General features: G+C 39.6%; 2 protein-coding genes across 3 annotated transcripts; both read right to left on the bottom strand.

Moving 5' to 3' along the window:
* Positions 1–599: 599 nt before the first annotated feature.
* On the bottom strand, positions 600–11250 carry LOC137032440 (uncharacterized). The gene is made up of 3 exons (XM_067404201.1): positions 10335–11250; positions 5212–9855; positions 600–1993 (listed from the first exon to the last, which is right to left on the bottom strand). Exons 2-3 carry the CDS (start codon positions 9626–9628, stop codon positions 600–602), a joined length of 5811 nt encoding a protein of 1936 aa, XP_067260302.1. The 5' UTR covers positions 9629–9855; positions 10335–11250.
* A 421-nt stretch (positions 11251–11671) lies between these two features.
* On the bottom strand, positions 11672–24340 carry LOC137032806 (carcinoembryonic antigen-related cell adhesion molecule 6-like). Of its 2 annotated transcripts, none has more exons than XM_067404764.1 (9): positions 24296–24340; positions 23078–23428; positions 22740–22988; positions 19501–19755; positions 19270–19369; positions 12610–12649; positions 12293–12370; positions 12143–12220; positions 11672–11996 (listed from the first exon to the last, which is right to left on the bottom strand). In XM_067404764.1, the coding sequence occupies exons 1-9, from the start codon at positions 24306–24308 to the stop codon at positions 11973–11975; spliced, it is 1188 nt and encodes a 395-aa protein (XP_067260865.1). In that variant the 5' UTR covers positions 24309–24340; the 3' UTR covers positions 11672–11972. The 2 variants fall into 2 exon arrangements, with proteins under 2 accessions (XP_067260865.1, XP_067260866.1); XM_067404765.1 differs by having other exon boundaries at positions 23087–23428.
* Positions 24341–24745: the final 405 nt, after the last annotated feature.

Genomic DNA, 24745 nt, shown 5'->3' with positions numbered 1-24745 from the left:
TATAAAATCCAAGAGGGAAAATTTACATTGTAAGCCATAAGCGATCATCTAACATAGTAAACATAACTCCATATATGGATATAATTGCGGATATAATGGATATAATTATAGTGTGATCGCTCGTCTGGTATAAACAGCTCACAATATCAAAATCACGTCACATACTTATTATAAACCAAAGCAGTGTTATACATATACAAACAGAAGAAATAAGTCACATATGGAACAGCGTCATTACGCTAGACTAACAGAGACAATGGCTACGGGCATGTCTCAACATGCGCGTGTGACGCAGTTATAAATAACACAATAACGATCTCAATAGATACAAAAATAAGGCAAACAGTCTTACTTGCAGGTCAATGACTAACACCTTGAGGTAATTCTGCAGCAAATATCACCAATAAACAGCAATATGTGTCCTTTCAGCGATCGGCTCTACAGAGCATAACAGTTCAGCAGACAACAGCAGATTAACTCACGCACTGCTCTACTGGAAGATGAAGTGCGATGTCAAAATAAAAGCCCTCTTGTAAAGGAGCCTTTACAACAGCCGCCCCCAAAGATGAGAAGCATCTTTGTATTCAGGAAAGGCGACGTTATTTAGGAGGGTTGGGGACCCCAGGATCATCTGAAGGCAACGTTGGTAGTACAACCAAACGGGCTACTGGTCTGGTATAGATCTGACCCTTGATCTGCACATCTGCTGATCTGACATGGCCATCAGGGCTCAGGTGTGTCTGAACGACTTTACCAACAGGCCATAAACCTCGAGGCGACTGAGGGTCAACAATCATGACATAGGTATCCTCTTGTAAGTCAGGTGGCGAGGCTCGCCATTTGTGTCTGGTTTGCAGGCTAGGAAGGTAATCCCGGATAAATCTGGACCAGAATCGATCGGCCAGGATCTGGGAATGTCTCCATCTTCTGCGACTCAACATTTCAGATTCTGGGTAAATGACTTGAGGCAAAGATCCATCAGGCCGCCCCATGAGGAGACTACTAGGGGTCACTGGGTCAATATCGGCCACGTCGGAGGATACATAACCCAAGGGTTTTGAATTAAGTATAGCCTCGACTTCCAACAAAACTGTCATTAGGACCTCTTCAGCAACCGACTGGGAACCCAAGACAGTGTATAAAGCTGACTTGACAGATCTCACCTCCCTCTCCCAAACACCACCAAAGTGAGGGGCTGATGGGGGATTAAAGCAGAAGTGGATCTTCTGGCGAGCAAGATGACGCTGCAGGTCAGGAGCTAAGGCAGCATAAGCTTCTCGCAACTCCCGCTCGCCTCCACGAAAGTTGGTCCCTCGATCTGACCACAACTGTGCTGGGGTGCCTCTCCTAGCAATGAACCTCCTAAGGGCCATAAGGAAGGAATCAGTACTCAGGCTAGGGAGTAGGTCAAGGTGTACGGCTCTCGTGGTGAGACACTTAAAGACAATACCCCAACGCTTCTCTGTACGTCTTCCGATTTTGATTAGGAAAGGACCGAAGCAATCCATCCCACATGCATGAAAAGCAGGCTTGTAAAGCTGAAGACGGGCAGAGGGTAGATCAGACATCTGAGGTACTGAAGGCTGGGCTCTCCACCGGCAACATTCTGGACAGGTATGTTGGAACCGTCGAACAGCTTCACGGCCTCGCAGGATCCAATAACATCTCCTTATTTCCGCGAATAACCGCTCTGCTCCAGGATGATGCAGCTGTTTGTCATAATGACGGATAATCAGGCGAGTAACGGGATGCTTAGGGTCTAGGACTACAGGATGGAGAACAGAGTCTGCAAGGTCAGTCACTCTCCTTAAACGCCCACCCACTCTAATCAAGCCACTAGAAGGATCCATCTCAGGGGCCAAGGTGACTAGACGGCTACTAGGTTTAACTGACTTTCCAGATTCTAACAGGTGGTAATCTTCAGGGAAGGATTCCTGTTGGACGCGTTTAAGGACATGGGTTTCAGCTTGACCATAATCTGTGGCTCCTGGAGCTGTATCAGGATTTGAGTCAAGTCAAGTCAAAGTCAAATTTATTTATATAGCGCTTTTACAATTGGTAATTGTTTCAAAGCAGCTTTACATATTAGAAGCACAGAAAAAAAGGGAAGTGGTTAAAACTGTACAAACAAGCGTGGTAATATGTAACATATACAAGATGGTGCTACATTAAGCCAATGTCGGCTGACTTCCAGGGGTGGAAAAAACCCCCTAGGAGAAAAACCCAGCGTGCTAGCACTGGGAAAAAAGTCCTAGGAGGGAAAAAACCCCTTGGAAGATATATATATGTAAATGTATATGGAGATCAAAATCTGAATTGTACATTTTTATTATAGAGATTAAAAATCGATTATATATAAATATATGCAAGCGGATACGGGGATCCTGGGCTACGTTGTAGTCAGGTCCAGACGCAGGTTCTCCATCTGACCTGGATACGGCCTGGATCCAGCACCCGGCAAACCTCAGGATAAGCAGAGAGACAGATATTAGCGTAGATGCCATTCTTGTTCTGATGTACAGGTATATCTAGTGTTATAGGAAATGTTCTCGGTTCCGGCCGACCTAATTATTGCAGCGTAACAATCCTTTAACGGATTTGAAAAATGTTAATGTATTGATGATGTGTTATGTGTATGCAAGAGCAAAGAGATGTGTTTTTAGTCTAGATTTAAACTGACAGAGTGTGTCTGCTTCCCGAACAATGCTAGGAAGATTGTTCCAGAGTTTAGGTGCTAAATAGGAAAATGATCTGCCGCCTTCAGTTGATTTTGATATTCTGGGTATTATCAACTGGCCTAAATTCTGAGATCGCAATAAACGTGAAGGACTATAATGCATTAAGAGCTCACTTAGGTACTGGGGAGCTAAACCATTTAGAGCTTTATAAGTAAGTAGCAAGATTTTAAAATCTATACGATGTTTAATAGGGAGCCAATGTAATGTTGACAGAACTGGGCTAATATGGTCATACTTTCTGGTTCTAGTAAGAACTCTAGCTGCCGCATTTTGAACCAACTGTAGTTTGTTTAAAAGCCGAGCAGAACAACCACCCAGTAGAGCGTTACAATAATCTAGTCTTGAGGTCATGAATGCATGAACCAACTGTTCCGCATTTGTCATTGAGAGCATATGTCGTAATTTAGATATATTTTTTAGATGGAAGAAGGCGGTTTTACAGATACTAGAAACATGACTTTCAAATGAAAGATTGGTATCAAAGAGCACACCCAGGTTCCTAACTGAGGACGAAGGTTTAATGGAGCACCCGTCAAGTGTTAGAGAGTATTCAAGGTTTTTTCGTGAGGAAGTTTTTGGTCCAAAGATTAGGAAATCAGTTTTTTCTGAATTTAATAATAAGAAATTTCTTGTCATCCAGTTTTTAATGTCAGCTATGCATTCTGTTAGTTTTGTGAATTTGTAGGTTTCGTCAGGGCGCGAGGAAATATAGAGCTGAGTATCGTCAGCGTAGCAGTGAAAACTAACACCATGCTTCCTAATTATCTCTCCTAAGGGCAGCATGTACAGAGTGAAAAGCAACGGTCCTAATACTGAGCCTTGTGGTACCCCATATTTAACCTGTGATCGATACGACATCTCTTCATTAACTACCACAGACTGATAACGGTCAGATAAGTATGATTTGAACCATGCCAAAGCAATTCCACTAATGCCAATATAGTTTTCAAGTCTTTTTAAAAGAATGTTATGATCGATAGTGTCAAAAGCAGCACTGAGATCTAATAACACTAATAGAGAAATACAGCCACGATCGGATGATAGGAGTAGATCGTTTGTAACTCTAACGAGAGCAGTCTCAGTACTATGGTATGGTCTAAATCCTGACTGGAAATCCTCACAGATTCCATTTCTTTCTAAAAAGGAACACAGTTGTGTTGAAACTGCCTTTTCTAGTATCTTTGACAGAAAAGGTAGATTCGAGATTGGCCTGTAATTTACTATATCTCTCGGATCTAGTTGAGGTTTTTTAATAAGAGGTTTGATAATAGCCTGCTTAAAGGTTTTTGGTACGTGTCCTAGTGTTAAAGATGAATTAATTATATCAAGAAGTGGACCTACGACCTCTGGAAGCATTTCTTTCAGTAGTTTAGTCGGCATTGGGTCTAACATACATGTCGTTGATTTTGATGATTTGATAAGTTTAGATAATTCTTCCTCTCCTATAGCGGCGAATGATTCTAGTTTTACCTCAGGGACACTACAGTGCACTGTCTGAAGAGAAACTGTAGACGGTTGCATGTTTATAATTTTCTCTCTAATATTATCAATCTTGCAAGTAAAGAAGTTCATAAAGTCATTACTGCTGTGCTCTATGGAAACGTCAGCAGTTGAATCTCTGTTTCTAGTTAATTTAGCCACTGTGTCAAATAAATACCTAGGATTATGTTTGTTTTCTATTAAGAGATTTGAAAAATAAGTAGATCTAGCATTTCTTATGGCTGTTCTGTACTCAATCATTTTTTCTTTCCACGAAAGGCGAAAAACTTCTAGTTTTGTTTTCTTCCAACTACGTTCAGCTTTTCTAACAGCTCGTTTTAGAGCCCGAGTGTGCTCATCATACCACGGCGTTGGATTAGTTTCCTTAATCTTCTTTAGACGTAAAGGAGCGACCGCATCTAATGTGCTGGAAAAGAGAGAGCCAATAGTTTCTGTTGCAGCATCGAGTTCTTCTATGTTGTCAGGTATACTAAGGCGATGAAACTGCTCGGGGAGATTATTTATAAAGCAATCTTTAGTGGCAGACGTGATTTTTCTACAATATTTATGGCTGGGTGGTGGTTTTGTAGCCTTGGCTAATTGTATTATACACGAGACTAAATAATGATCTGATATATCATCGCTCTGCTGTAGAATTTCAACAGCATCAATATCTATTCCATGCGACAGTATTAGATCTAGGGTATGATTACGACAATGAGTGGGTCCTGACACGTGTTGTTTAACTCCAATAGAGTTTAAAATATCTGCAAATGCCAATCCAAATGCGTCTTTATTATTATCTACATGGATATTAAAATCACCAACAACAAGGACTTTATCCGCAGCCAGTACTAACTCTGATAGAAACTCAGCAAATTCTTTGATAAAGTCAGTATGGTGCCCTGGTGGCCTGTATACAGTAGCCAGCACAAATGTCAACTTACATAATGTTACAAAATGTCAACTTACATAATGTTATAATTTGAGTCACCTTGAAGGTTTCGAACAGTGACATCCAGCAGGTCTAGCCAGGTGGGATAATTCCATCTATCAGGGGGGCTATCAGTAGTAGGTAAGGTGATAACCCCACAGAAGGTAGACTTTCGCAACTCAGCTGGATCTTCACTAGGCTCAGAGGTAGGAAGGACTGGCCATTCTTGAGGGTCAAGGAGAAGGAAAGGGGGTCCTTGGGACCATCGGTTTGGGGTTGCAAGGTAAGAAAGAGATCTCCCTTTTGTGAGGTCATCCGCAGGGTTATCTGCTGAAGTAACGTAACGCCAAGAGCACTGATTGGTAAGCTCCTGGATCTCTGCGATCCTATTGCCTATGAAGACTCTGTAGCGACAGGATTCAGACTTCAACCACTGAAGGACCGTAGTAGAATCTGTCCACAGTACTGTAGACTGAATAGTCAAGGTCAACTCGTTTGCTAGCAACTTCGCAAGCTGAGCTGCAACTAAGCTCCCACAGAGCTCCAATCTGGGAATGGAGTGCACTCTCTTAGGGGTAACACGGGATCGAGCGATAAGGAAGGACAGGTAGGTCTGACCTGCTGGGTTAACGGTACGTAGGTAAGCTACGGCTCCGTAGGCTTGCTCAGAGGCATCTGAGAAAATATGGACCTCGTGGGTAACCTCACCAACTGCAGGGGGGACATAAGGGCGAGGAAAAGAGACACTAGGAAGACAGGAAAGTTCTTCTTCCCACTGCATCCAGGAATGGAGGAGGTCAGGAGGTAGGTTAGGATCATCCCACTCTCTCTGTTTGTTCCAAAGGTGCTTGACGATCACTTTTGCACGGGTTGTGTAAGGAAGGAGCAATCCCAAAGGGTCGTACTGTGTGGCAAGGACCCTATAAATATTCCGCAAGGTAGGGGTCTCATAGATCACAGGTCTGTGTTTATAAGACAAAGTATCGGACTGCCAATTCCAACTCAAACCCAAGGTGGACTCAGGAACGTCAGACCTCTCCTGTGTCAGCCACAACTCCACACTAGTAGCTCGAGCATCGGGAGGTAGGTGACTTAATACCGTAGGATCATTACAGGCCCACTGCCGGATCTCAAATCCAGCTCCAGAAAGGATAGTACGTAAGCGATCAATCAGACTCCGGGCTGCATCAGCTGTAGATAGGCTCTGGAGGCAATTATCGACGTAGAAACATTTCTCCACAGAGAAACGAATCTCCTCATCTGTCAAGGGGTGTTGACGGGTGTGGCGCTGGAGTGCATAGATGGCACAACAAGGACTGGAGGTGGTACCGAAGGGTAGAACCAACCACTCGAAGGTCCAAAGAGCCCCATCCATCTGCAGGTCTCGCCATAAGAAGCGGAGCAGAGGACGATCCTCAGGCAGGAGGCGAACCTGGTGGAACATCGCCTTAATATCTCCACTCACAGCTACAGGATGCTCTCGGAAACGGAGGAGGACACCTAACAATGAGGCTCCAAGGGGAGGACCGGGCAATAGGTACTGATTAAGGCTCTGACCTCTGTACTGATGAGAGCAATTGAAGACGAGGCGGGACTTTCCATTGTGGCTAACAATATGGTGTGGAATGTACCAACACTCAGGGGTAACAGGAGCAGGATCTGGTACCACACGGACAGCTCCAGTCTCAAGGAGTTTACGCATCTCTGTTCGGTAGGTCTCTGCTTTCTCAGGATCCTTCAGTAGACGTCGCTCCACGCTGCGGAGGGTAGGCAAGACTGAATCTCTCGGAGCATTCAACAAGGGCATGTCTTTATGACGAAGAAGGGGAGTGGCAAGGCGATGAACACCCTCTATCTCTTGGGTAATGGTCTTGAGGTCAAGCAGCTGAATGGCTTCCTGGTCTTGCTTAGAACGAGTAACGTCTTTACCCTCACTGTTAGGAACTGTATCTAACTGCCACAACCTCTGAACGTGATGGAGGAGCTCATCCTGAACAGGAACTAAAGAGGTAAGCAGACACTGGCGAGGAGTAGAAGGACAACCCATAGAAGGAACAGGGCCTTGAAGTGTCCATCCTAAGCGGGTATGAACAGCTACTGGCGCTCCTGAGCCGCCCCATCGAACAGGCTCAGTAGGGGTTATAAGGTGGGGCTGGTCTGAACCAATAAGGAGCAATGGTTGGACATCAGCAAGGGCACGGATGGGAAGGCCTCTCAAGTGTCTGTACTTCCGCCTTAACTGATCCACAGGATAGGACTGGCGTGACAGGTTAAGGCGATCAGCCGTAAAAGCATGACTGATCTGATAACTGATCTGTGGTCGATAGACGGGAGAAATCTGGAAGGATATCGAACGACCACGAATGACCTGAACATCATCTCTGACGGTCCGTAACGGAAGATCTTCAGGAACACCCTGAATGCCCAGAGCTTCAACGGCAGTGGAAAGCAGGATTGTTCGCTCCGATCCATCATCCAAGAGGGCAAAGGTATCCAAGGTACGATCTTCATAATGCAGGTGTACTGGAACCACCTTAAGCATAACACGGCCACTAATGGAAGGCTTATCCAAGAAGAATCTATCTGAGGAGAAGCTCGTAAGGCAGCTCTTTTCCACAGTGGTGGAGTCTTCGTTAGAGGAAGGACTGACATTCACATCGTGAAGGGAGCGAAGATGTAAGCCACGGCAAAGACTGCAGGGCTTCTTCAGGTCACATCGGGCTGCATGATGGGATCTGGCACAACGCCAACAGCGATCATGGCTACGGATCCAGGTCTTAACTTGATCAGGAGTAAGCTGAGCAAATGAAGCACACTGACTCAGGTAATGCTCAGAGGCATCACAGAAAGGACAATAGCGCTTTGCTCTAACAGGCTTGACTGGCTGAACGGAACCCCTACGAGGCATGGAAGATTCAACTTGTGAAGGGGATGAGGATGGGGCTGAGGATGTTCCAACTCCATGCAAGATAGCAACGGATCTCTTGCCAGCATGTGAGCTCTTGGACATCAATTCTGTGTCGTAACTATGGCACCAGGTCTCGTAACGAAGCCAATTAGAGAAATGAACTAGGTTAGGGGTAGAACCAGGCTGACGAAACATGTGGCGACGAAACTCTGCTCTCTGCTCTGGAGGAAGCTTGCTCAGAAGGCGTGCGACATGGGAACCACAACTCAACTCTAGCTCCCCATCACGTCCTAAAGTTCTCAACAGGCCGACTAGGGACTGGACTTGGAGAGCAAATCTCTGAAAGGCTGGGATATCACCACGTCTAACATCAGGACTATCAAGAACACTAGCTATCTTACGCAAAGCTAACTGATGTGGCTGACCGTACTTCTCATAAAGTGCTGTCATAGTATCTGTGAAGGGGGTCAGGGAATTTAAGTTAGCATCAGCTATCATCTTAGCTTCCTCGAGCTTAAGGTGATCCACTAAGATCTGGTACTTAAACAGCTCAGTACCATCTGGGGGGAGCAGGTTCTCTAAGGCTATGCGAAGGCGAGCGAATTCACTAGGATCTGGACGAGTAAACTTAGGGATGGTAGGAGGGGGACCACGATACACAACCTCAGAGGAAGGGACTACAGGGCGCACCCTAGGCTCTGCCTGAGGAAGAAAAGCTGGGAGACTAGAATAGGCAGGTGTCGACTGACGGTGGGTAGGCAAGGGCATGGCACTAGGAGTGAGCATCTCTCTAAGATCCTGAGGAGTAGGAGGCGGAGGAAACTCATCAGCATCTGGAACAACACTAGGCAGAGGAGGGAATGAACGAGTGGGAGGGAGCACAAAAGGATACTGCTGAGACCCTGAAACCACAGGCCGATAGGAAGTAGCTGCGTCAGACAATTCTAAGTCACCTAACTTTCTAGCTAAACCTGCATCAGGCTCAGGCCAAGGTGGCGGAGGAAGATCAGGGAAAGTACCACCATCTACTACAGGAGTGGACACACAGGGCTTCTCTGGAGGATTTGACCACCGTAATGCAGAGGCCTGCACTGGCGAAAGAGGTTGACCTCTGGCTTGGTTAAGGTCTGTTCTAAGGGACTGTGCTGCTAAAACTAACTGTCTAACTTCTGCACGAACTGTTCTCAACTCTCTCAGGTCTGCTTGAAAGGCTGCACGCTCGTGGCGCAAGTGCTGTAGCTCACTGAGGTGTGGAGAAGCAACTGAATCAGCCGCTGAGGGTGAGGAAGGAACTGGCTGAGGGCACACAGCAGGCTGAGTAGGCTGACGGCTGAATGACAGGATCTGTGAACCATCTGGATAAGCACGGTCACCACTAGGGGGGGTAACACATGGCTGACGAGACAGGGTCCAGGCTGGAACAGTAGTCTCCACGGTGCGGGAAACATCAGGCTCTGAGACAGGTCTGCCTCTGGGAAACTGCACCTCATAATGTTGAAGGTAGGCTGGAGGACGAATCAGGCGCTTTGGACGAGCTCCGCCAACAATCTCCTCATCAGAGTCCATCATATCAGAGAGGAACACTCACTCCGGCTCGAAGGACCACAATGTTGGAGAGACGTTTGACTGTCAGGATCTGATTTGTTATTATATGAGTGAACCTCTCTGGGTGCCGGTCAGAGCACAATTTATATAAGGACGAGGAGACAGGCGCTCAGGTTTAGATGGTGTATTGATAAAGATATAAGCCACAGAGGTACAGGTAGGTATCGGTTACAGGCAGTAGAGGCATTAGTCTGGAACATAAGAAATACAATAAAGGATAATGAAAATCTACAAATAGTTTGCCATATATAATAAACATCCATTGGTACATAAAGGCAGTCAAAGTATATTAAATCCTCATTAATAACATTCCTCCATTATAAAATCCAAGAGGGAAAATTTACATTGTAAGCCATAAGCGATCATCTAACATAGTAAACATAACTCCATATATGGATATAATTGCGGATATAATGGATATAATTATAGTGTGATCGCTCGTCTGGTATAAACAGCTCACAATATCAAAATCACGTCACATACTTATTATAAACCAAAGCAGTGTTATACATATACAAACAGAAGAAATAAGTCACATATGGAACAGCGTCATTATGCTAGACTAACAGAGACAATGGCTACGGGCATGTCTCAACATGCGCGTGTGACGCAGTTATAAATAACACAATAACGATCTCAATAGATACAAAAATAAGGCAAACAGTCTTACTTGCAGGTCAATGACTAACACCTTGAGGTAATTCTGCAGCAAATATCACCAATAAACAGCAATATGTGTCCTTTCAGCGATCGGCTCTACAGAGCATAACAGTTCAGCAGACAACAGCAGATTAACTCACGCACTGCTCTACTGGAAGATGAAGTGCGATGTCAAAATAAAAGCCCTCTTGTAAAGGAGCCTTTACAACAATGGGTCATTTTTGACCCATGTGTGTAAAATTGATGTAGACAAACAAAAACTGTGCTTGTTTATAAAAAAAAAAAAGAAAGAAAAAATAAACACAATGATTTGTTAAAATCAAAAACAAGATATTTAAGAAATACCTGGAATAAATAAATGATAAAATACATTTCTTTCAAAGATTCAGCGAAGAAACACTCAGTCATGACTGAAATACCATAGGAAATGAATACGGGTCATTTTTGACCCATGTGTGTAAAATTGATGTAGACAAACAAAAACTGTGTTTGTTTATAAAGTAAGAAAGAAAAAATTAACATCATGATTTTTGTCGATCAAAAACAAGATATTTAAGGAATACCTGGAATAAATGAATGATAAAATACATTTCTTTTAAAGATTCAGCAAAGAAACACTCAACCGTTATTGAAATTACATAGGAAATGAATACGGGTCATTTTTGACCCATGTTATGCATTAGAAGGGGTTTTCATAGCTTGTGCATCAAAGGGTTGAAGGCAGATCACATGTATATCCACATACTGGCCATTAATTAACAAATGTACTGAAAAAATTTTGAGCACATTTAAAAATATTTGCACCAAGATGTAAAAATGGTAAATGGTAAATATTATGATTAGTCACAATGGCGTGATGAAGGCTGTCCCAATTTGAAGGCTCATCCAAATGCATTTGGATTTACAGCTTTTGTCACGCTGCGGTGATGTCTTCTAATGCACCCTTCTAAGGATGCAGCCTCTGAATTAGGACACAGCCCTAGTGTGTGGCTGTACATTCACTTCTCATAGCCATGTGACACAGGCCAGCTAAATATGTGTTTTGGAGCAAACATTTAAAAAGTACTGAAAACATGTGAAAGTGATACAGAAACCCATATTTGGTAATTAATATAAATTTAATATAGATATTTTTAATGGAATCAATACTAAATAAGCTTGTGAGTATCAATATATGCAGTATCGATGTGCCATTAAGGTTTGTACAAACACATATTAGACAATCACAAATAAAACTAATCACTTAAAGGAAAAGTTACAGGAACACAAAAGACAATCACTGAAGCTGATAATATTGAGCACTTTAAGAGCAAAAAATGATACATTTTCCTTTGTGAATGTGCACAGTTATGAATTTGTTCAGTGTTTCAGTGTTTGTTATGATTTAAGAACAGGAAAATGTTGTAAAATAAGAAAAAAAATAACTTTTTTGCCACAACTGAACATCACTTAAGGTGTTTTGCTCTGCTGACTTAAACTTAACATTATATATTTACACAATGACAATTCACCAGCTTTTAACTTTCATTTAATTCCTCTGTTACATCATGTTTCTTCAAATATACAGAAATGAAACTCTTGTGTGACTCATCACTGATGATCCTGTCAATCACATGTGGCTCCGCCCACAGAGCTCAGGATTGAGCTCTTACTGCAGCATCTTCCTGTTGATCTGAACAAACAATAAGATGAAGAAAGACTGACTGAAGTTCATCAACAACATTATAAACCTTTCACAAGATCCACAAATCAATCACACTAGAGCTGAAGAGAGTTTGATGGATGATATTGAGAAGAGCTGCAGGTTCAGACACTCACTGATGGATTCTCATGTTTAGAAAAGCTCTGAGGATCAAGAGTCCTGCAGGAGTCTTCAGGAGCTCTGGGATGAACCGTCTGTGTGAAAGAGAGAGAGATCGGTCATGTGATCATCTGTGATGGATCATCTGACTGTGACGTCTCACTTACTGTGAGTGTGTCGTACAGGTCAGAGGTCGTGGACTTGAGCTCAAGAGCTGTATATGTGTCTTCATTGGGATCAGAGATCTACAGGAGAGACAGAAGGACACAAACATCATGTTTTAAATCTGATAGTCTAACTGAACAGACTGTAATGTTGAGAGGATCTTGATGGAAATCAGTTTACTGGATCTAGAACTGAATAATCAGGTGTTTGGACTCGAGACTCGTGTCTTTTACTCTTAATATCTCTGAACGGCTCATAATGGCAGTAGGAAACATCTCTGCCTGCAGGAAAACACTGTAAATAATTGTGATCATCTCACCTCCTTCACAGCAGATCCTCTTTTCATCGTTCTAGAAAGACTGTCAGAAGAAAGATGAATAAACAGCACATTTAAAGATGTGTGAGTGTGTACACTTAAACCAGTGGAGTCCAAACTCTGTCCTGAATTTGACTCAACACTCCTGCCTGAAAGTTTCTAGTATGTCTAGTATAAGACCTTGATCAGGGTTGGGCAAAAATACATCAAAATGTATTTTAAAATAAAATACCAAATACCTTCATTTTAAATGTATCAAAATAAACTACAAAATACAGCAGCCACAACATAAAAAAAAATAAATAAATAAATAAATTTTAAAAATAGTAAAAAAAAAAAAATACCTTTACAAGGGAGCATGAAATTTCTTCACAAACCTTCCATCAATTGGCCCATTTGATCGATCCCTTCACCATTACACTGACTCAGTTGATTAAGTAAACAATGTTTGATAGCAACAGCTTTTCTCTGCCTGAGTCATGCAATAAATCTGACATATGCAACCAGTTAAAGGCACAATATGTAGGATTTTTAGATTAAAATATCCAATAACCACTAGAACAGTGTTATATATTTTTTTTTACTTGGGTACTTACATTATCCCAAATGATTCAAATAATGTTTAAATCGAGAAAAAAAGCAATTTTACCGAAGACACGGACCGTGTCCATGCGTCACCTCTCAATGACATCATATCCCCGTTAACCTCGATTTCTGGTTTTATTTTGTCGAAACCATGGGAACCATCAAAGACGCTATAATATATTATGTTTTATTAGACAGGGGAGCAACTGTTTGGATACATTCATCGACAGAAAACTAATTATTGTTATATAGTTCAACACGTTTAGTCATCTTGTTTTCTTGAGTACCATGTTTTACCATGCCTAAAATCGAGCTTACTGCAGTAACAAGTGTCTCATGGCAGCCACCGAGTGAACGCACAGAGTACCATTACAACAACTTTCAACACACAAATGTATCTAATATGATAAAACAGCGCTGCGTTACCCTAAGTGCACATGACCAGAAGAAGGGGAAGCAGCGACTGCGGCATAATAAAAGATCCGCTGCTGTCACCCTAACAGCATTTGGCCATGCTCCGCTTCATACTACAGTAACATTAATAATCTCATCCATGAACATGATTTCTACCTGAGTCCCATCCCGATTCTTTACCACCGGCTGTGGACATAAATATGGAAGCCCGTTTCTGCTACAAAAAAAAAAAAGATAAATTGCGACTTTATATCTCAGAATTCTGACTTTTTTTCTTGCAATTGCGAGTTTATATCTCAGAATTGTGACTTTATAACTCGCAATTGCAAGAAAAAAAGTCAGAATTATGTAGTGAAATTAACTCAAAGGGGAAATATTAATAATTATTCATAACTCATTATGATTATTAATTATGATTAATTATGAATATGTAAATCTGTTAATTGGATTAACTGGATGTAGCTTACAATCAATTAACCTGTTCGTCCAGTGAACACTCAGTGTTGATTATTTTTTAATTCTAAGAAATGTTAATTTCCAGGTTATGGAAAAATAACATTCTTATTGTACCATATCTAAATCGGGATCTAAATCACTTAAGAGGCAACTTATTAGCAGACAGAGTCTGAACCAAACATGTATCGTGCACAATTTTTATTAACTAACTCACAAACACATAACTAAACTAACAAACACATAACATAACATACACAAAGGGTCACACACATACATAGGTCAGAATGAGAGTTGAACCGGAAGAGTTGTTGCCAGTTTACAAGGCAAAGAAGGTTCAGTTTAGTCGTCCAAAACACAAGGAAAGAGAGGGAGTGGCATTGTTCGCTGGTTTTTAACCTCTGGTCAAAGTCCAACCTCTTAGGAATGATGGGGCCAATGAAGATGTTGTATTTCCGGGTGACAACACCCCCCTTGTCGGGCTTTTATGACCAAGAAGATTAACTGGCTGAGTTTTGAAGAAGAACTATTAAAGATTCTTGTAATACTAATGTGTTGCACAGGTATGGACATACTGCATATACAAGCATTTAAATCTGCTCGATACGAACCCATAGACACTAAACATGGCATAACTGAAGTTACATTAAATGTCATAAAACTTAAAAATCATAAAACATGTAAATACAATGACTGCAATACAACAGTAATAATAGATACCATTTCCTGGGAATATGCATGTTCATTTATAGAATTAATGCAGTAACGTCTTTGTTCTGTGAGGAAAATGCAGGGAAGATGCAGATTTCCTGTGTCTCTTCTCTGCTCTCAATGTGGCAGCACATTCCTCGGCGCAATAAACTTGTAACTGAGAACTTCTCGGGGGATGGGGACAGTCGGATCCCAGAGTGAGCTTAAAACTATTGGTTAACTAACCAATAATTGTGTCTGATTTGTCTCAGTCATTACAATTCTGAAATATAAACTCGCAATTGCGAGAAAAAAAGTCAGAATTCTGAAATATAAAGAAAGTCAGAATTCTGACTTTTTTTCTCGCAATTAACTGACGGTCAGTGTCTCTGTAACAGTGCATCCAACGATAGCCGTGCTGCCATGAAGTCTGAAGCTGTTGGTGCATAAAAAGTGCCACCTCAGCTTTTTCTGTTTTATTGTGCCTCCGCCACAGCTGATTCTTATTATTATTACTATTATATTGTTATTATTGTGTCAAATTCATTAGTGTATCCATTCTGTTAAAAACAACTTTTATTGCCCAAATACCTCGACTGTAATTTGCAGAATTGCATGATTCTACCCTTGAGTTGCAAAGTTGATGAAACATGATAGGTATTGGTCTTTTAGTATTAAGCCCACTAGATGGCAGTAAAAGCTGTTATGTCTCCTTGAAACGCTATACTCATGTACAAGGTTACCGTGGAAACATTCTATATGTATATTCCTGCATAATGCATATGTCTGGAGACTAATCTTTATATGTCTCCTCCAGTAAAATCAAAATTTCTTTATTGGTAAATCGGCGCTAAAAATAATCCTCTATGATGTCCTCTATTTTATGTATAATAATAACAAAGCAGCAATCCTGATGGTCAGTCGCCATGAAAGGAAAGGCAAGCAAAGCAAGAACTGTGAGAAATAACATTTCACACAGTTGTGAGAAAAAAAGTCAGAATTGCGAGAAAAAAAGTCAGAATTCTGACTTTATATCACACAATTGCGACTTTATATCTCAGAATTCTGACTTTATATCACACAATTGCAACTTTATATCTCAGAATTCTGACTTTATATCACGCAATTGCAACTTTATATCTCAGAATTCTGACTTTATATCACACAATTGCAACTTTATATCTCAGAATTCTGACTTTATATCACACAATTGCAACTTTATATCTCAGAATTCTGACTTTATATCACACAATTGCAACTTTATATCTCAGAATTCTGACTTTATATCACACAATTGCAACTTTATATCTCAGAATTCTGACTTTATATCACACAATTGCAACTTTATATCTCAGAATTCTGACTTTATATCACACAATTGCAACTTTATATCTCAGAATTCTGACTTTATATCACGCAATTGCGACTTTATATCTCAGAATTCTGACTTTATATCACGCAATTGCGACTTTATATCTCAGAATTCTGACTTTATATCACGCAATTGCAACTTTATATCTCAGAATTCTGACTTTATATCACACAATTGCAACTTTATATCTCAGAATTCTGACTTTATATCACACAATTGCAACTTTATATCTCAGAATTCTGACTTTATATCACACAATTGCAACTTTATATCTCAGAATTCTGACTTTATATCACACAATTGCAACTTTATATCTCAGAATTCTGACTTTATATCACACAATTGCAACTTTATATCTCAGAATTCTGACTTTATATCACGCAATTGCAACTTTATATCTCAGAATTCTGACTTTATATCACACAATTGCAACTTTATATCTCAGAATTCTGACTTTATATCACACAATTGCAACTTTATATCTCAGAATTCTGACTTTATATCACACAATTGCAACTTTATATCTCAGAATTCTGACTTTATATCACGCAATTGCAACTTTATATCTCAGAATTCTGACTTTATATCACACAATTGCAACTTTATATCTCAGAATTCTGACTTTATATCACACAATTGCAACTTTATATCTCAGAATTCTGACTTTATATCACACAATTGCAACTTTATATCTCAGAATTCTGACTTTATATCACACAATTGCAACTTTATATCTCAGAATTCTGACTTTATATCACACAATTGCAACTTTATATCTCAGAATTCTGACTTTATATCACACAATTGCGACTTTATATCTCAGAATTCTGACTTTATATCACGCAATTGCGACTTTATATCTCAGAATTCTGACTTTATATCACGCAATTGCAACTTTATATCTCAGAATTCTGACTTTATATCACACAATTGCAACTTTATATCTCAGAATTCTGACTTTATATCACACAATTGCAACTTTATATCTCAGAATTCTGACTTTATATCACACAATTGCAACTTTATATCTCAGAATTCTGACTTTATATCACACAATTGCAACTTTATATCTCAGAATTCTGACTTTATATCACACAATTGCAACTTTATATCTCAGAATTCTGACTTTATATCACACAATTGCAACTTTATATCTCAGAATTCTGACTTTATATCACACAATTGCGACTTTATATCTCAGAATTCTGACTTTATATCACGCAATTGCGACTTTATATCTCAGAATTCTGACTTTATATCACACAATTGCGACTTTATATCTCAGAATTCTGACTTTATATCACACAATTGTAAGATATAAACACGCAATTGCGAGGTAAAAAGTCATAATTCTGAGATAAAATTGATCGCAATTAATCTTTTTTTTTTTTGTGGCAGAAACGGGCTTCCATACGTAAAGACAACACCTCCCGTGATTCTGTGAAATTAAGGTGTCATCGAGCTACGCCTTAGTTTTGAATAAGCGTCCTCTGGTGGCGAAAATGTATATATTGTGGCTTTAACAGATCAAATATTCACATATCCCTGCGATCTCCCAGATGTTTAGTTTTAAAGGGGTGGTTCAATGCGATTTCACTTTTTAAACTTTAGTTAGTGTGTAATGTTGCTGTTTGAGCATAAACAGTATCTGCAAAGTTACAGCGCTGAAAGTTGACTGCAAACGGAGATATTGTCTTTTAAAGTTATGGCAGTTTATTGCCTACAAAAACGACCGGTTTGGACTAAAACAAGCTTCTTCCCGGGTTGGTGACATCATAAAACCTGCAAAACACGCCCCCGGGAACACGCAACAAAGTGGGCGAGGCCATGTCTTTTAAAGGTATAGTTCTGTCGCTATTTTTGGTGTCATCAAGGACATAAACAAAGAGCAACTCATTTTTGCTAGCCAGTTAGCTAAATTCTAGTGCATACTTCAACAACAAACGTCTATGTTCATAGACAAACAGTTGTTCATGCCATAAATTAAACGCTCCCTTTACAAAAATGCTGCTACTCAGTCATGTATTCGGCTACAGTAAAGCTTTAATCAGGATAAAATTGTATATTGAAAGCTAACAAACAGCAGTGACAGCATCTAAACACTTTGACACAAATACAAAAAATTAAGTACCATTCATAAACATCCTTTAAAAGCTGCGATTGCAGAGGTTCTGCTTGACCCTCTTCATCTGGGTCTGATTTGGCTCAATTTGATACAGCAATATAGATGCCATTATTTACATTTCCACCGAAGCACGTAACAACGAATAAGGGGCGTGGCATTTCTGGGCGCTTCAGCGAATCACAATACACTGGGCCAGCTACCAACCTGCCAACCAATCTGAGCACATTGCATATTTCGGAGGGAGTGGCTTCATAGAAGCAGGAAGTCAAACGAGCCGTTCATATGACAGTGGAAACAGAGGTGTAGAATAAAGCTAAAATATATGAAAAATACAGCGTTTTCAAAAAAACGAAGCATTAAGACATACAAACTGTGCCCCCAAAACACAATCAAGACTAGAAAAAAAACACTGAACCACCCCTGTAAAGTAACCAACAGTTTAATGTTTGCGAATGACTCATAATTGTATCCTAATTTAGTTACTTGATGTTTGGTAACGAAGGACCTACTTTGCATCAGCAACACTGACTCAATGACAAACAAGTCAATTATAAGTTAACTGATGGCTCCTGTATTCATGGCAACTAGTTTCTAACTAATTAATCAATTGATTGTTAATCATAAATATAGGGGACTGCTGCTCGGTACAATAGTTTTCAGGAACAATATGTAAATTGGTAAACTATTTAGCCTAGGCTACCAAAACTAAACCAATTTTATGATGTCATCATGTAGACTTCTTACAAAGTATTTTATAGTATTTTAAAAATACAAAAATACAAAACACTGAAGTATTTTGATGCAAAATACAAAGCTTTTTTCATCAACCCAATCAAATACAAATTACAAAATACTATTTTGTATTTGAAATACATGTATCATAAATACTGCCCATCCCTGACCTTGATTAGCTGTTCATTGTGTTTTGGGGATCCTCCAGGAGCAGGATTGGACACCACTGACTTGAGTGTAATAAAGTAACACTTCATACATACAAAGTAAATATTTTAAAGGAACGTCTTACCAAATGTACATGACGAAAGCACCTGATGCTCCACCGAGTAAAACACCAACACCAGCAGCAACACCAGCAGTGACAGCAACAGATGAGAAACATCTGACGGCTGAAATACAGAAAAAAAAACACACTAAAGTTTAACAGGACTAGATCAGACAACATATAATGACAAATAAGGAAGTAAACACAAATAGAAAGTAAGTAAGTAAAATACAAAATTTGATTCATAAAACTCACACATGACATTTAAAGTCACAGCATCAGAGTATTTCTCTCCATGTTCATTGATGGATCTGCACTTGTATTCTCCACTGTCATCAGAGCTGATCTTTGAGATGCTGTAGATTCTTCCAGATCCTACAAACGTTCCTCCTTTAAACCAGCTGATTTCTGCAGGAGGGTTTGAATCACTGCTGCAGATCAGAGTCACTGAATCTCCTGACACTATTTCACCAGATGGACTGATGGACACTGAGACGCTCTTTGGAGGATCTAAAACAGAAAAATACAAAAACTAGTGCACTATGAATGAAGGCTGTATCTCAGCTACCAATACTGATACTGATGCCTCTATTAAGTGGATTTTACAGTATACAAAAACAAAAAACAAAAAACAAACAAAAAAAAAAAACATAAAAATCTAGGCCTACATTGTGTTTATGTATCATTTATTAACAATTCCAGAATATTTAAAAAAAAAAAAATCTTACAAAAACCTTTAATTTAAGTGAACCTAAAGGGTTATTTCACCCCAAAATTAAAAATCACCCTCATGTCATTCTAAACCTGTAAGACTTTTGTTCATCTTCTGAACACAAATGAAGATCTTTCTGATGAAATCTGAGTGATATCTGTTCCTCAGTTGGCTGCCTCTGTAACTACCACTTTGACACTTCAAAAAGGTCATGAAGAGATCATAAAACTAATCCATATGAATTGAGATGTTTACGTCCAAATTTTCCTTCTTTCACTTTTTATGATGAACTAATTTAATTTAGGCTTTTACACACATAAAAACATTAATCATAAACAGAAGCTCAACTGAACCTAAATAACACAAGAACAAAACTCTTTGGGAAGCTCAAACGTGCTGCGTAACCAATGCGGTTCATTCTCGTGTGTCACGCAGCATGTTTCAGCTTCAGGAAGAGGTTTGTTCTTGTGTTATTAATGTTCGGTTGATCTTCTGCTTATGTTCACTGATTTGGAGCAACATGAGGGTGAGTAATTAATGATGTCATTTTTATTTTGGGGTGAACTAACCCTTGAAAACAATATTCACATAAACCCATTATAATAATTGTCACATTTAGCTGTGCCTTTAATATATTGTTTGGTGATGTTTTTGAATGAGGGCTGTTCATTTTCCCCACTGGAAAGCTCATATTGTGCATTTGTTTTCATGAAAAATAATATGAATTATTAGTTAAATTTGGTAACAATATTTTTATTTGATGATCGACCCTCTCGATACAACGTCAGTATCGCATTAGTAAGTATTCAAAGTTATCTCCACACTTACACCTATGTTTCTTAACCCTCGTGTACCGTTTTGATTTTGAGTTGTCTGAAACATCAGTTATCATACTTTTTTTTCTTGAAATTTTGTGACTTTCTCATTTAGGATCATGAACATTCATGCAAAGTTTCAACATGCTGATGTGTTCTGACATATACAAAAGTTTGGTTACGTTGGTGATGTTCAATTTGACCCACAGAGGTAACTGTACAGACCCAAAACATCTTGGATTTTACTACCCTATGAAGCTAAAAAAGGAGCCTTTTTTCACTTATTTCAAAAAAAAAAAAAAAAAAAAAAAAAAAAATTGTCAGTGACATATGGTAAAAATTAACTATAATTGATCTTTTCAGTCTATCTGAAATACTTTATAACCTACATTGATTTTCTTGAAATTTTGTGATTTTTTCTCATTTAGGGTCATGAACATGCATGCAAAGTTTCAACATGCTGACGTGTCTTACTGTTTGTGGGTCAATTTGGCCTATAGACAGCCATTCAAAATGGGGAGGGGGTCTTAAAAATAGTGGTTAAAAACATTTTTGTAAATCATAAATTCAGATATTAATTCTTTGTAATGTGTGAAAAGTATTGATATTAAAAGTGAATTATGTGTACATGATTGTATGTTTTTTTTAATAGTGTGATTTTTGGGGAATTTTATTGAATCCATTTAGGGTCAGTTTGACCCGGACCATACAGACAGTCACCAGAAATCGAACAGTGCATGAGAGTTCATCTCTGAGGCTGGTGCATTACTGACAGGATACAAAACAAGTCAGATGGAGTTTGCAAAGCACGAGCGTCCTACATGAGGGTCTCGCTCGTCTCGGGGGTGAGTGTGTCTGATGATAGGATCATGCGGCCCATCCTCGATCAGCAGCTCTCTCTCAATTCACTCACTGGAGAGCGGCGCACAGGTAATGTAATCATATACTGCAATGCTAGCTAAAGGATGTGAGGAAAGACATTAACAAAGCTACTTCAGGAAGTGAAAAAACAGATGCTGTGTTCAGCCAGGTGCACACTATGTGATTTTGGCCAGGATTTGGTCGTCTGAGACAAATTTAGAAAATCTTCTGATCCTAGGCTAAAATCTGTGGCCTTTGTTTGTTAGTTTGACATGTTCATCGATGGCTGATTATTTTTCAAGACAAGCCGTGATCAAAATTAACGCTAGAGATTTCTTTGTTGGTCACCAGTTCAGTTGCGGGTGTAACGCAATTTTCATTGAACACCATTGTATTAGGTTTCTCATTCAAACTATTGCATTGTGAAACAGTTTTGGCTCAACTCAATATTTTCATTTTGAAAGAATGTGTTTCAATTAAGTAGACCAAAAATAATATTTGATGCTTGTTCAATTTACTTAAGTAAATGAAGTTAATCCAACACAATTCGTTTCAACCAATTTACTTAATCCATGTGAGATGAGACTACATAAACAGGATTTACCCTTCCCATCATGCTTTGCACAACACTGGATAGGGAGAGTAAATGTTGAAATAAAATGTTATTTTATGCATTTTTTTTATCAAGATGATAAAATTGATAGACTTGTTAATGCTTAAATTTCTTAATGTTCTTGTTAATGTTTGTTTCATTTTCTGAGAGTGCAAGCATGATGTTGAACCACCATCACATTTAACATTGATTCAGTGCCATTACCAATGATTTTTCAACATTAAATGCAGGTGCAAAAGTGATGTTGATTCAATGCAGTTAATGTTGACACATTAACATTGATTTTAATATTGATTGAACATTATTTTGATGGTTGTTTGCTATCTGGGCTGCATTTGTAAAGAATTTCCTTCTCAGCAGAGATGTGATCTGAATCTGTTATTTTTCCTTTCAGACCCACAAAACCTACTGATCATTTATCAGAGATATGTAGTGTCAAACTCTGCTTGCTTTTCAAAGACAACTTTAAAGAGAAAAGTCAGTCTGTACTCACACATGACATTGATCTGAACAGCAGGAGAGATGTGATTGTGTCCGTGTACAGCACAGCTATATCTGCCTGCATCCTCTCTTCTGACTGACTGCAGCAGGAGTTCATTGTTTCTGTCTCTTCTCTCAGTTAATGGCTGTGAGTTTCTGTACCAGATGAATGTTGCTCTGTCAGTCAGAGTGCAGCTGCTTTTACATGTCAGACGGACTGAATCTCCCTCTGTCACTCTCTCAGGAGACTCCACCTGAAGATCTGAACACAACACACACATTATATCTAGTGCTGCTGTCATACACTGATTATTATTCAACATAATGCACAGAAGAAGAGAGAAACCTCACCAAAGTCACCTGTGACAGTAAGAGTCACTCCTGGATAACCAGTCCATTTGTCTTTATTAGTGATGATTCTGAAATAGTACTCGTGTGAATCCTTCAGTGTCACATGACTCAGTCTGATGGTGCTGTTCTGCTGTTCATCTCCCAGATACTGAAGCCTCTGACTGCATTCAGGGTCATTAGACAGATCTGGAAGCTCCACACCCTCTTGTAATGGGCCTTTGGTCCAGAACACTCTCATGATCTGATGTCCAGTAGGGTATGTATAAGTGCAGCTCATTATCACTGATGAGTTCTTTAGTGCACAGATGTGTGAAGGACTGTAACTCACACCCCAATCAGCACTAGAAACCCCTGAAACACAGAATTCATCAAGATGAACATGTTGTTTTATCAGTTACAGTGGACTATGAAAACATGATAATACTGTATTACTATTTGAAAACAGCAACAGGAAGTATAAGCTAATCTTCTCAGAATCTATTGAGTGATAAATGATCTCAGTGTGAATTGAGTGACATGACATGTAGCCAAGTATGGTCTCCCATACTCATTTATCCCATCAAGTGAACACACACCGGAGCAGCGGGCAGACGTTTCTGCTGCGGCGCCTGGGGAGCATTTGGAGGTTTGGTGCCTTAACCCACAACCTTGGGGTTACAAGTCTGATTCTCTAACCATTAGGCCATCATCAGTTTTTATGGAGGGTGTTGCAGAAAAGCAGAAGTAAATGTACAGAGACAGAGGAGTGAAGAGAGAGCCAGGAAATCAGCCAAGAACAACATGATGCACTCTCAAATAATGAAATATATATAAAAAATAAAATAATCAAAGTTGATTTATTAAATACCAAATTACATAAAAATATTAATTTTGTGCTTAGGGGCCACCATATTTATATCGGACATTATTAAATAAAGTGCAAAAAATGTTAACAGAAATTTTCATTAAACTTTTTTTTTTTTTTTTTTTTTTTTTACAGAAAAACACTTAGTTTACATGTATTCCCTGAATTATTACAATAAAACCCCTTTACTGTAAAAAAGAATCTAAAAAAAAAAAAATCAGTCTCAGTCTCCAGGAAGTCAGTTTATTAAACTTTGGACTAGACTAAGTCTAGGACTATTTTAAACCATGACAGAGAAAGCAGATTTCTGTTAATCTGGTTTAAATGGCCATTTTATTCTAGGACTCAGACCAACCACACACACAGCCACACACCTCCTCTCTTCATTCTCCCCCCTCACGGAGACAGATGTATCCAAACTTCTCCTCTCCAGTCATCCCACCACCTGCCCTCTAGATCCCATCAGCACATCTCTCCACACTGGCACTTTCCCGAACACATTCAAGCAGGCTCGGGTAACCCCACTGCTTAAGAAACCCACATTAAACATGTTTCTTGTAGACAGATGATCCCACAGAAGCTGTCTGCTGGACATCTCGGCATAGATGAAAGAACATCATCTACAGCTCAACCTGGCTAAGACTGAGCTTCTTGTTTTCCCCGCCAATCTGACTCTAAATCACAATTTCAGCATCCAGCTAGGCACATCCTCAATTACCCCATCAAATTCGGCCAGAAATCTTGGAGTAATCCTTGATGACCAGCTGACCTTCAAAGACCACATTGCAAAGACAGCTCGGTCATGCAGATTTGCACTATACAAC

This window comes from Chanodichthys erythropterus, chromosome 12 (genome assembly GCF_024489055.1).
Source record: "Chanodichthys erythropterus isolate Z2021 chromosome 12, ASM2448905v1, whole genome shotgun sequence".
In the NCBI taxonomy this organism is placed as follows: Eukaryota; Metazoa; Chordata; class Actinopteri; order Cypriniformes; family Xenocyprididae; genus Chanodichthys; species Chanodichthys erythropterus.
This window is presented reverse-complemented; position numbering and strand designations above follow the sequence as displayed.

What these genes read in the sequence shown, in the direction of transcription:
- LOC137032440 (XM_067404201.1), bottom strand. Translation starts at nt 9,628, where the DNA reads ATGATGGACTCTGATGAGGAGATTGTTGGCGGAGCTCGTCCAAAGCGC. An exon ending in CACTGTTCGAAACCTTCAAG is followed by an intron (nt 1,994 to 5,211) that starts GTGACTCAAATT and finishes ATCCTGATACAG; the next exon opens with CTCCAGGAGCCACAGATTAT.
- LOC137032806 (XM_067404764.1), bottom strand. An exon ending in TACTGTCACAGGTGACTTTG is followed by an intron (nt 22,989 to 23,077) that starts GTGAGGTTTCTC and finishes TGTTGTGTTCAG; the next exon opens with ATCTTCAGGTGGAGTCTCCT. An exon ending in GCTTTCGTCATGTACATTTG is followed by an intron (nt 12,650 to 19,269) that starts GTAAGACGTTCC and finishes TTCTTCTGACAG; the next exon opens with TCTTTCTAGAACGATGAAAA.